General features: G+C 34.2%; 1 protein-coding gene across 1 annotated transcript; it reads right to left on the reverse strand.

Moving 5' to 3' along the window:
• Window positions 1–1,440: 1,440 nt before the first annotated feature.
• LOC134272917 (uncharacterized) lies at window positions 1,441–10,829 on the reverse strand. The gene is made up of 14 exons (XM_062755092.1): window positions 10,748–10,829; window positions 9,776–9,829; window positions 9,334–9,585; window positions 9,128–9,172; window positions 8,750–8,909; window positions 8,496–8,596; window positions 7,985–8,184; window positions 5,600–5,714; window positions 5,081–5,220; window positions 4,127–4,288; window positions 3,444–3,596; window positions 3,093–3,263; window positions 2,518–2,695; window positions 1,441–2,126 (listed from the first exon to the last, which is right to left on the reverse strand). Exons 1-14 carry the CDS (start codon window positions 10,800–10,802, stop codon window positions 1,978–1,980), a joined length of 1,935 nt encoding a protein of 644 aa, XP_062611076.1. The 5' UTR covers window positions 10,803–10,829; the 3' UTR covers window positions 1,441–1,977.
• Window positions 10,830–13,622: the final 2,793 nt, after the last annotated feature.

Here is a 13,622-nt window from a genome sequence, read left to right on the forward strand (position 1 = left end):
TGAGACAGGAAAGATGAAACTAATGTGGAATCATCCTCAGGTAGTTTAGATTCAAGTTTGTTCAAATTATGACCCCCGGGGGAAGGGTGGGGCCAAATGGCTTATAAAAGTTTTACATAGGAATATATAGGGAAACCTTTTAAAATCTTCTTTTCAAGTACTTCAAAGCCATGCTTAGTGATATTTATAGGGAATCATCCCCAGAAAGTGAAGATTCAAGTTTGTTCAAATCATGACCCCCTGGGAGTTAAAATCAAGCCCCCCCCCCCCCCACTCAGTAAATATTCAGTTCTGATCTGATATATGTGCTTTTTCCTAGCCAATTGCTCAGGTGAGCGATGTGGCCCTTGGGCCTCTTGTTTCAGTTAAAAACTAATTCTACAATACTTAAATATTGAAAACAATATAGAAATCTTGTAAAACAGAATCCTCCCTTTCGTTATTCTTGTCATCTTTCAAAACTAATCTTATTATTATTTGTTGAGCTTGACAAATTACTGGTGATGTAAAAAAAAAATATATTATTGAAAATTGTGTCTTGAAAGTAATAATGTTTTCAATGCAAAATCTTTAAGATGGTACCAGAACTTTGCTTTTCTTAAGAATTCCATCAAAGAGTATCATATGTGCCAGACGATGGGCTTAATACAAAGGGAAAGAGCCCGACCCTCTGCCAGGATTGATATAGAGCTAAGCAGGACTGTAGATCAATGTATTTTTGCTAAACCTTATTTTCTTGAGTTGCCTATTGGGAATTTTATTTATAAGCGAAACAAAATTTTCGCCAGCAATAGTTTTTGTTTACTCTGCTTCCAGCTGACATTGCTAAATTACACTTCTGAGCATGATCATTAAAATCTATGACATTTTAATGCTTTATACAGTACAATCATTTCTAATCATTAAATTTATTTAACTATATTATAACAGACAGCTCTCAATTGGACAGGCATCTGATTTCAACTCTGGTGTTTTGAGTGATCTCTGGTTTTGCTCCTTTGAAGAAATGTACTGTAAACAAGATTTATGAGAAAATCCTAGTCTTATTACAGATAACAACTTAAGGTTCATAAACCCTCTGCTCACTCATAAGAAAATTTTCTTTAACTTTTATGATTTTCCAAAGGAATTGTATATATGCTGAATAAAATTCAAATAATTATAGCATGGCTTGCGGGACAAGTTTTGACAAAACAGGCATTTAAACTTGACTAATTTATAAAGGAATAATAGTCATTTGTGCTATTAAGAGTTATCTCTCTTATCAGAGTATCAATGTACCTTAAAAAGCATTTTCTTTCTTACTTTTACTGGAGCAAACATTTAGTTTTCTTTCTTTTGGCAAATTACATGCATATGATATAAACAGAATTGTACTTCTTACACTCTTAATTAGAAACTCAATTAACCTTTAAATAATAGAAATATTATTCACAACTCTTTCATTGAAAAATTTATTCATAACATAATTAATTACATTACAAAACATAGTTTTACATGTATGTATCCCTTACAAATGTTTTTGCAAGAAGGGGAATAACTGATTTCTCTTTTTCAACCTGAAGAAACAAAATCTAGAAGAAATTAAAAAAAAAGATTTTCTCGTTTAATTTCAATAAAAATGTATCTGTGTTGTGGTATCTAGGAACCTTCACAATCTCAGAATGGGGAGAAGTTTGCATTATCATTTATGATCCATCTTCTAACATCAAAAATACATACTAGTACAATGAATTCACAATGAACTGCAAAATTTCATATAAAAATTGTTTCTTCTATAATTGTTAGAACATAATTTCTTACAAATGTAAGCTACCATTTAGTTGCTATCCAAATCAACTTCCTGGTCACTGGTTTGAAATTGGACAGTAGTGTTGCATATACATGTATATTTTCATCCTGTCTCGCATGACATTAAAGTTGAAAGGTCATTGATTTGTTGTCATCATGTCAAGGTCACCAATAAACATTTTTGGGTCACCGACTGAATTGCCTTTTGCCATGTCCTTTACTTTTCAGAGGTTTGTATAGTTTTGCTTTGTGCTCAAACTTGTCTCTATGGTAACCAAATCCTCCGGGTTTACCCCGGTGACCTTTGTTTTTGCCTCCTTTCTTTCCATGGACATCTGAAGTCAGAAGAAATTAAAATAACATCAGAAGAGAGAAAAAAAAAATAACTTCCTAAAAATGTCATAAAATTTTAAAGAATAGATCAAGATATATCATCAAAAGAGAATTATGTAAATTACACTTAAAGAAAAAATAAATTAACTTTAAATGACAAGTTAAAAATAAAATCAAGAGTTTCAAAATTGCACCAAACAAGGTAACCATTATTGAAAACAAAAATCATTCAACAAAATACACTTGTAATTATAAAAATACAATTAAAAAACTCTTATATTGTTTTATCTATGCTAAAAAAAGTCAGTATCGAATTTATGTTTTCATTTTGAATCTGTTCATTTTTCATCCCCTCAAATGAATGTTATGAAACACATTAATATGGAAGCTTACCTAAATCTACGTATGGCGGATTACGGAATCCGAATGAGAGCGCCACCTTCTGGAGATCTAGGCTGTTGACGTCGTAGATGTTTTTGAGGCTGTGCGAGGCGAAGGCGCGGATGTAAGATTTGTATGCTTCCTGTGCAGACTTGTGTAGGAAATAGTTCTTCTCTATCAACTTCTCCAACTTCATAAAAAAATATAGAGAAAACACCTCACAATAGTACATCAGACAGGAAAGAATTATACAATGTCAAAACTTAAGGAATGGTGGTACATTGTAATTCTGTAAATATCAAATTATCTTTTCTCCTCATTTAAGATGACTATTTAGTACATAATTATAAGAAAATGTGTCTCAAAAGCTTGGAGGAGAAGCTCATACTTTGTTAAAACTTAATATCAGAAAATCTTTATTTATTTTTTATAGTCTTGATATTTTTCCTTAATTTTTTTAAATAAAAGGGCCTTTCTGATGATTCTTATGCAAAAGTTTATCAAGAAAAAATCTTTTATATTCCATCCATAACAGCCTTACAAAGTAAAATAATCTTCTTTAACACAAATACCAAGTGTCCCCTTACCTGTGCCTGAATGTTAGAAATCTTGCTCCAGGAGAAATCAAACTCGTTCAGCGGGACCTTGGCGTGCTTCAGATATCGCAGGAATCCCAGCTCCTCAGGACGTAGAATCAACAGAGCGTGACCAATACCCCCCTCCCCACGGGCTGTTCTACCAACACGATGAATGTACTCCTATAAAAAACAAAACTATGAATGCACTCCTACAAAACAAAGCTTGTAATTATTAATTTACTGCAGTTTCATAATATCTTGTTACAGGAAAGATCAATTCTGTCTGGGGGTTTTTCTCTTCCATTCACTGTAGATTAGAAGATATAAAATTATGTAGATTTATCGAACTTGAGAATTAACCTTTGGGTCGTCTGGTGGGTCAAACTGGACAATCCAGTCGACCCTGGGAATGTCCAGCCCTCGAGCCGCCACATCTGTACACAGCAGGATAGACTCCTTAGAATTACAAAACTGGAAGAACGTTTGTGTCCGCTTAGTCTGCTTCTGTTTTCCCTACAATCAATAATACAAGGTGTATAAGTACTGACCTAGAAGATTTCAAAGCTCCCTGATGAAATAATGGAGACAGAATTGAATTAGAAGAATTGTATAGAACCAGGCCTAGGGACCATAAAACTTAGACCAACTCACTTTAATCTCGGTCTCGCTTTTCCTTTTAAATATCAATTCCTTCTGAAAAAGTGAGACTGAGATCAAAAGTGGGCTCATCTTAGTAGGCTGGTCTTAATTTTCAATCTGGGCCTCCTGTTAGATTATTACAGAAGTGCTCTATCTATTGAAGTATCTGACTACTGGTCACAGATCTGCCTGTTGTCACATTAACAAAACAAAGTAGAAAGATGAAATGTTTTCCATTAAGCTCAAAAACTAGGAAAAAATCTCAATATATTCTTAAATATCAAATTCACATTATCACATTGTTTAGCATCTAGTGGAAAAAAATAGATACCACATACATGTATACACATCACAGGTATATCAATATAATTCAGAAGCACATGGTAAAACTAGATACCACTTACATGTATACACATGACTGGAATATCAATATAATTCAGAAGCTCGTGGTAGTACTTGACAGCCATACAGGAGCTGAAGAAAACCATCACTTTCTTTTTGCGGTTTTTCTTTAGGAAGGTGAAGAGCAGTAGAAATCTCTTGTCTGATGGACAAACAACATAACCCTGGTAACAAACAAATACATTATTTAGTTTAAAGAATTCTTTTAATTTATTTATAAAAAAGTTTTTGTAATAAATGTTAGTCTGGAAATCTTTTCTTCCATATATGATAGACTCAGTTATATCTTTCTAGTTATACGTTTTCTTTAGGGCTGTCACGGTTCCAAAATTTTTCGGGTCGGGTCGGTTCTGATTTTTTTAGGTTTGGTTTCGGGTATTTCGGTTCGGGTAATTAATGGAATAAAAGCTAATGATTTGTATTATTTTCAACAACAAAAAGAATATTTTCATTTAATCTTCAAAATAGCAACATTTTAACAGGTTTAAAGTAGCTTCCTGATTAGACAACAATTGTACCATATTATTTAAATCACCTTTTAATTGCAATGTATTAAGAAATGTCTCGTTTTTGATGCCATTTTTATAGTAAAACCTACACTACTATACAAATACTTGTCCGGAAAAACAGAACCGTATCCGAACCGAATGAAGTGTTCCGCGGTTCCGGGTCATTTCGGGTACCCGTGACAGCCCTAGTTTTCTTTCTACTTACAATTATCCCATTAGCCTGCTATCTCATCCATAACAAAAAGGAAACAAAAGCTTTCACCTTACTAATTTATCATCTAGATGTCTACACCACTTTTACCCTGTCCCCTTTACTTGTCCCAGAAATCACTACTTTTACCCTGTCACTGTTACTTGACTTGTCCTAATGATCACTACTTTTACCCCGTCCCCCATTACTTGTCCCAGTGATCCCTAATTTAACTCCATCCCTGTTACTGTTTTTACCTGCTCCAGCCCCTCCACGGTGGCGCTGTCCTTCCTGTCGTCCACCCCCACATACAGCGGCTCCTTCTTTAGAGAAATCCGTGATAAATCCTCCACCTTCCTTGTCTGAGTGGCTGAAAATAACATCGTCTGTCGCCGCTCTGATACAAAAAATTAATCACTTCAAATAACATCGTCTCTCTAATCTGACACACAAAAAATAATCACCATATAATATATTTAGGTATTTATAGGCATGAAAAGGTTTTCTCAACTTCAAAAATAAAGATCATATGGAGTTATAGGAGTGTTCATTCAACGAAAATATAAAAACACAGGAAAGGGTTAAGTTTACACAGATCACATGTCTGTAAAAAGCAAACTTAACAAGGATCAAATTTAGTTTTTTGTCCTTTATTTTTTAAAACTTTCATAGCATTTGATATTCTATTAAATATATTTTTTCCATAAATAAATATTCCCATGCATAGTATACTGTGAATTTTCATCACAAAAATTAAAATAAATGTTGTTATTTACTTGGTAGAAGTTTCATGATTTGTTTCATCTCTTCCTCAAAACCAATTTCAAGGATCCTGTCTGCCTCATCAATAATCAGACACTGGAGGTTCTTATACATAAAGTTAGGGGTATTCTAAAAGTAGAAAATTATAATTATATATACTTTTGTGTATAATCAGACACTGAAGATTCTTATACATGAAGTTAGGGGTGCCTGTGTTCCCCACTAGTGGAAAGGTAGATGCTAGCTGATCTCATCTAGACAGGACTCATGTGAGATACTGGTACAAGAGCTAGAGCACAGGTAAATGTCTCAGTCAACACAGAGATCACTCTGATCTCAACTCATCTCAACAGGACTCATGTGAGATCCTGGAGACGATGATGAGATCATTCAGATTTGCGCAGTGTTTGTCATCACTGACATCAATGTACGTAATAATACACCTTAGCTCCAGTATCATCTAATTCATTTTTGTAAAGGTTAATTAAGCTATCATATAGATCTAAGTGACATTGTATACAATTTTTACAAGTCATACTTCATAATGTAAATAGAAAGTTAAAAAATATAAACATAGGTAATCAGAGATTACAGAGCTCACCTCAACGTGTGTTGTCTTTAAGTAAGGCAAATTAAGTCACACAATTAACCAACAAAAAGTGTACATCCAAAAATGCAAAATTTATGCAATTTTGATACTTTGGAATAGCCTATATAAAAACTAAAAACTAGTTTTCATCATGAAAATGTAATTAAAATCCAGCATCTGAAGCAAGATTGAGAGTTTTCATCCCACACATTTAAGCAACTGGTTTATATAAGCCTTATAGTTTCTTGGTGATAGACTTGCACCCATAACTTTTGTTGTTTATTTTGGAAAATGTATGTCGAATTCAGCATCTGAAGCAAGTCCATTTGTGTGCATCCTAAGATGTATCATCCATGCAAGTTTGGTCAACATAGGGCTTAAAGTTACTTGCAAATGAAACCTGTATAAAATAATTAACCTTTCCACTAATCCAGAAAACGTAGGTCAGATTCAGCATCCGAAGCCAGCCTAGTAGAATGCACCCTTAGATGTACCATCCATGCAAGTTTGGTCATTATAGGGCTCAAAGTTACTTGGAAATGAATCCTGCACCATAAACTTTAACTTGTTTACTCGTCCAGAAAATGTAGGTCAGATTCAGCATCCGAAGCAAGTCTGGTAGTATGCATCCTAAGATGTATCATCCATGTAAGTTTGGTCATTATATGTCTCATAGTAACTTGGAAAAGAAACCTGCACCAAAAACTTTAACCTGTTCACTCAACCGGAAAATGTAGGTCAGATTCAGCATCCGAAGCAAGTCTAGTAGAATACATCCTAAGATGTACCATCCATGCAAGTTTGGTCATTTGGCTAAGAATGAAACCTTCACCAAAAACTTTAACCTGTTCACTCAACCGGAAAATGTAGGTCAGATTCAGCATCCGAAGCAAGGCTGGTAGTATGCATCCTAAGATGTATCATCCATGTAAGTTTGGTCATTATATGTCTCATAGTAACTTGGAAAAGAAACCTGCACCAAAAACTTTAACCTGTTCACTCAACCGGAAAATGTAGATCAGATTCAGCATCCGAAGCAAGTCTAGCAGAATACATCCTAAGATGTACCATCCATGCAAGTTTGGTCATTATAGGGCTCAAAGTATCTTCGAAATGAAACCTTCACCAAAAACTTTTACCTGTTCACTCAACCGGAAAATGTAGGTCAGATTCAGCATCCGAAGCAAGGCTGGTAGTATGCATCCTAAGATGTATCATCCATGTAAGTTTGGTCAACATAGGCTTATAGTTACTCGGAAATGAGATACACCAAAAACTGCACCAAAAATGTTAACCTGCACCAAAAACATTAACCTGGTCATTCCTTTGCTGAAATTGCAGCATCTGAAACTTTTGGTACAATGAAACACACTAGCAACATCTTCCATGCATGTCTAATCAATATAGGACATAGAAGTACTTAAAAAGAAAACTGCTCCAAAAAACTAAACCTTAAATGTAAATGGACAAAGTTAAAACAACTTCGTTGATGATAAAAATACTTTTGCAGATATACACATAACTAGAGTATCCATACCTAATGTGCAAAGAAACTTTTTTTTCCATTTTATTAATTTTTGAAAGTTTAGCACAAAAAAAATTGAAATCAATTTTTCCATTGTACAAATGTAACAGTTAGAGCATAAAAAGATGAACTACGGGAGGATTCATTTAATTCAGTATTGCAATTCTGTGAATAAACAAAGATTAGATCAAAAATTTTTGGCATGATAATTTTTAGCCACAGCTTTAGCACTACCCTGTAGCTTACACTTCAGTCCTGGCTTGTAGCGTTTACTTTAGGCCTCACCTGTAGATGGTCAAGTAATCGTCCGGGCGTGGCCACCAGGATGTTGATGCCCTTGCCGAGTTTCTTGGCTTCCTCCACTCGGCTGGTGCCCCCCATGATCAGGCCGTACGTGTGACAGTGGTACTTCAGTAACTCCTTCAGGACACCGAAAGTCTGCATCGACAACTCGCGAGTGGGGGAGATAATTATACAGCCCGTACCTAAAAATATGTGTACATGTATTTATAAAGTCAATATCACTCGGACAGTGTTCAATCTCTGAAGACAATATTGAGGAATCCCAAAATTTTACTGGTTTGAAAAGGTGTTACTTCATGGGTATCATGTTGCATTCAAAATATTTAACGACACAAAATTTAGAAAACTTTAGTCCCTTACCAATTTCAAAGTAAAAGATGACAAAGTAGGATTATCTAGAGAGAGCAAACTTTTTAAGCATTTCTTTTACCAATCTCTTGCAGCTGACAGTAATCAAAGTGACTCTACTATTTTAGGCTTCATTCTATCTTACCATTGCGAGGCATGAACTTGAGTTTGTACAGCAGTTCTACGGCCGGCAGCAGGAAGGCTAACGTCTTACCACTTCCTGTCTTGGCTGCTCCCATTAAATCCCTAACAACATAAACAAAACATTATGCCACTTAAAAACAGTCCTTAACAAAACATACAAAATGAAGTCAAAATTGCCAAAGTTCACAGGTGAGGGTCAGCACTATCTACGTACAGGTTCATCTAGAATTTAGAAGGATAAGTAAGTAAACACACCTGCCCTCCAGTAGGTGGGGTATTGTGCTGGCCTGTATCTCTGTCATGTGGGTGAAGCCCATGTCTGCGATCCCCTTCAATGAGAGGTCGGAGACCACGCCCTCTAGTGAGGAGAATGAGGTGTCGGTCAGGATTCCGCCCCCCACAGTTGTCCCCGGCACTGGAACACAAAAGGGTTTTATAATTGTAAAAATCTAATCTAATCGTGTAATTTTAGTCTCTTTTTGTTTACGTACAGATATCCCAAGCAAGAAATACAAATGTATCTGAGATTATTTAAATGTACATCTACTCTCTATTATCATATATTAGACATGTACAATTTTGACAGACATTTTCACTTTATATCAAACAGTAAGAAACAAGTAAAAAACTTACATTTTTGTTCTTCTTTTGAATCAGGCTCTGTTTTTAACTTTTTCTCTGCAACAAGCACATTACAAATAAATTCATTGTAAAAGTATTTTTAATACATAAATTATAATGACAAAAAAAGAAAGAAAAGATAAGAAATGAATTTATTACAGAAATCAACAGATATACAAGAGACAGTGGCTTCACAAATGTCACTTGTAATTATTTACTTGATGATTCAGAAGAATCTGTTTGCTGTGAATTCAGTTTCCTTTTCTTTTTGTCCTGTTTATTGTCAATCGTCTCTGTTTCTTCTTCTTCTTCCTCCTCATCATCATCCTCATCTCCTTCTTCTTCATCATCTCCGCTGGCCTCATCGCTGTCTTCCTCATTAACATCTGATTCGTAGCCTTCGTTACTGTGTAAATCACTGTCACCAGAATCAATGTCACTGTCATCAGCTAAACTCTCGTCGTCACTGTCTGTAAATGACAGAAAAAGAGTTTATCAAGCATAAATCATGGAAATGAAAACAATCACTGCTAGAACAAAACCCATATGATTCTTCTTGGTTGCGTCCAATTTTTTTTTTTACCACAAACGTTTGTGCAATTCCGAAATAAATGGCCTGCGACGATGGTGATTGTTGCTTGATTTAATTTGTTGTCTTACCCATTTCTGTAATTTTAGATGGTTTTTCTTCTACAGTCTTCTTTTTCTTTATACCTAAAATGAGATAAAATATGCTTTAAACTTCAACATTTAATTCAGGCCAACAATAAAATATGATACCCTACTAGATATACTCTGGCTAATCCATCTAACATGCTAAATTGCCCCTACATAATCATTTTTTCAGCACTCAGAGAATTTTAATATTTTTTTTTAAGTTTCATAGTATGATTTCTCAAGGACATCTCTATGAAATAAACATCAAATTGTATAGTTATCTTGTATGTAACAGGAAAGGAGAAAATGTAATTGTATGTCTGGACCGGGAATCAAACCTGTATTTCCAGTCACGTGCTCTACCAACTGAGCTATTCAGCCCATATCAACGGCCCAAACCATTACATTCCTCCCTCCTTAAATGGTCTTTGCCCTCAAAGACACAACCCAAGTTCTTATTACCCCCTGGCAGGACATTTGCAATTCCAGGGGTAGTCAACGGCACCAAATCTGTAACAGGATAGGAGAAAATGTATGGCTGGACCAGGAATCAAACCCGGGACCCCTGTATCTCTAGTCAGGTGCTCTACCAACTGAGCTATCTTGGGTTCGATTCCAGTCTAGCCATACATTTTCTCCCTTCCTGTTACATAATGAAAACATAAATAAATTTCTAAGACTGATATTTTTATGATAGCTATGACCATTTTGTCCAATACCTAACTAAAAAAGCACCACAAACTTACCTTGAAAAACGTAGTTCGGAGTACATCTAACAAAAATGTATTTAATGATGCATGGCCTCATAAAGAAAATTTTAAGATCTTTAATTCTATGTAGCAAACTTTTTTAAAAACGACTGTTCTTACTACGTTTATTTCAATAGATTTATAAATGGCATTTAAACAAGATTTTACATAAGAACTGTGTAAAATAACCTAGAGAAATCACATGGTATCTTACAATACTACAAACCTTTCATTTTTGCCTTCATTGGTACAAGTTTTTGTAATTTATTTTGCTTTCCCATTCCCACGTGTGTTGATTTCGATTTACCGGAAGTCTCTGTTGACATCATAGAAATAAGTCGTACATTTTATATTCGTATTTTTCAATAACTTGTACATTATATCAGTTAAGTTTCCTTATCAAATGATCTGATCGTGCACAGCATTTGAAGAAGTTTTTATAGTAAATCTCAAGCTTCATAATTATTTTTGGATGTAGTTAGAAAATGTAACAGTCTATCTGTTTCATAATTAGAAAAATATAATCAAATATTAGAAGACTTAATTTACTATGTTCATGGTTTTATATTATGTTAAAGTCATATACGCTGTATGAACGCAGAATTTTGTGTGAAACAAAATGATTAATGATTTAAAACACATGAAGTGTAATGAAAAATAATACTTTCCACAAAATTGTACCATAGATGGCGTTGTAATAACAAAACAATTTAACATATCTAGGAAAAAAGAATTCAGGCTTTTCATGAATATTGATGAAGGAAGTGCGTAAACAGTAGGCCTATATATAGAAACACATGTCCACGGGAAATCACAGACAACGAGGTATGTTGCATTTTGACAACAATTATTAATATTAAGGACAATATGCGTCATAACAGAGAAGATGGTTGATATATACTGAATACATTAAAAGATGAGTACCATTAAGAGTAAGACGCTTGCAATCCACGTCAAAAGTGAGTAGTATCTCAAACGACCTACCTTGCTTTCTTTACGCCACGTGTGTTTATCAATCTAAAAGTAGCGACGGCGTCACGTGATGGATTTATTTATAAATAGCTATTTTTCTTTCCTTGCAGGATAATAAATAATTATAATGTGATAACTTTGTAACGCGTTTAATTTTAATGGTGTAATTTACAGTATTTTCGTAACTTCTATTGATAAACAAATGATATCAATTTCCAATCGTATTTTAACTGGCACAAGTTATAGCGTGTATACTTTTAATTAAAAACAAATAATAATAAATTTTTTTAATATACAGATGTGTGCAAAAAGTGAAGATAATTTTTTTCCTCAATATATTGCATTGAAACAAACATTTTGTGATATCACTGGAATTACAACATTTCTAGACAGATTTTATCACGCGGACTTTCTGATAATCCAAGATATTGTTTTAGTTGATAACCAGAAGTCTCTGTCGAGACTGTAGCTCTACTGGTTTGTACTTATCAAAAACCATTGCACTATTTTATGTATCTTTGTGTAGTCTACTTGTGTGCCAACCTATTTTGAAATCAAACTAGAACTGTAGAAGGAGTAGCGTTTTTAAGGAATTTCACAGAAAATTCTATTTTTAGTAACCATGGTAATACCGTTAATCGAAATCAGAAACAGATGCACTATTCTATGTATCTTAGTGTAGTCTACTTGTGTGCCAAGTTATATTGAAATCAGACCAGAACTGTAGAAGGAGTAGCGTTTTTAAAGAATTTCACAGAAAATTCTATTTTTAGTAACCATGGCAAAACCGTTCATCAAAATTAAAAACTGATGCACTATTCTATGTATCTTTGTGTAGTCTACTTGTGTGCCAAGTTATATTGAATTCAGACCAAAACTGTAGAAGGAGTAGTGTTTTTAAGGAATTTCACAGAAAATTCTATTTTTAGTAACCATGGCAACATCGTTCAACAAAATCAAAAACCGATGCACTATTCTATGTATATTAGTGTAGTCTACTTGTGTGCCAAGTTATATTGAAATCAGACCAAAACTGTAGAAGGAGTAGCGTTTTAAAGGAATTTCACAGAAAATTCTATTTTTAGTAACCATGGCAACAAAGTTCATCGAAATCAAAAACCGATGCACTATTCTATGTATCTTAGTGTAGTCTACTTGTGTGCCAAGTTATATTGAAATCAGACCAAAACTGTAGAAGGAGTAGTGTTTTTAAAGAATTTCACAGAAAATTCTATTTTCAGTAACCATGCCAACACCGTTCATCAAAATTAGAAACCGATGCACTATTCTATGTTTCTTTGTGTAGTCTACTTGTGTGCCAAGTTATATTGAAATCAGACCAAAACTGTAGAAGGAGTAGCGTTTTTAAGGAATTTCACAGAAAATTCTATTTTTAGTAACCATGGCAACACCATTCATCGAAATCAAAAACTGATGCACTATTCTATGTATCTTAGTGTAGTCTACTTGTGTGCCAAGTTATATTGAAATCAGACCAAAACTGTAGAAGGAGTAGCGTTTTTAAGGAATTTCACAGAAAATTCTATTTTTAGTAACCATGGCAACACCGTTCATCGAAATAAAAAACTGATGCACTATTCTATGTATCGTAGTGTTGTCTACTTGTGTGCCAAGTTATATTGAAAACAGACCAAAACTGTAGAAGGAGTAGTGTTTTTAAGGAATTTCACAGAAAATTCTATTTTTAGTAACCATGGCAACACCGTTCATCGAAATCAAAAATCGATGCACTATTCTATGTATCTTAATGTAGTCTACTTGTGTGCCAAGTAATATTGAAATCAGACTAAAAATGTAGGAGGAGTAGCGTTTTGAAAAATTGTTTACAGACAGACGGACAGACAGACGGACAGACAGTTTTTACAGACAGACGGAATCTCCGGACGCATTACTATCACATAAGCTCTTCTGGTCTCTGACCAGTAGAGCTAAAAATAGAGACCTATATACATGGGTTAGCATATAGGTTTCTGATAAAAACAACAGTTTTTATATGATCAGCATCAATATTTTATTATATACCATGCAGGTACTGCCAGGTAGTCAACTTATAATTTTAGAACTGATGTAAATTATATAAATATGACTTAGCGTTTTTTTTCTTCTAA

Source organism: Saccostrea cucullata, unplaced genomic scaffold (assembly GCF_032062105.1).
Source record: "Saccostrea cucullata isolate Sc308-1 unplaced genomic scaffold, CSIRO_AGI_Scuc_v1 ctg1978, whole genome shotgun sequence".
In the NCBI taxonomy this organism is placed as follows: Eukaryota; Metazoa; Mollusca; class Bivalvia; order Ostreida; family Ostreidae; genus Saccostrea; species Saccostrea cuccullata.

Bases quoted from the DNA above. Each gene is read 5' to 3' on its own strand.
- LOC134272917 (XM_062755092.1), bottom strand. From the start codon at position 10,802: ATGGGAAAGCAAAATAAATTACAAAAACTTGTACCAATGAAGGCAAAA. The intron at 9,586-9,775 runs GTAAGACAACAA...TGTCATTTACAG, and splicing joins ATCTAAAATTACAGAAATGG to ACAGTGACGACGAGAGTTTA. The intron at 3,597-4,126 runs GTAAGTGGTATC...TATTGATTGTAG, and splicing joins TTCCAGTCATGTGTATACAT to GGAAAACAGAAGCAGACTAA.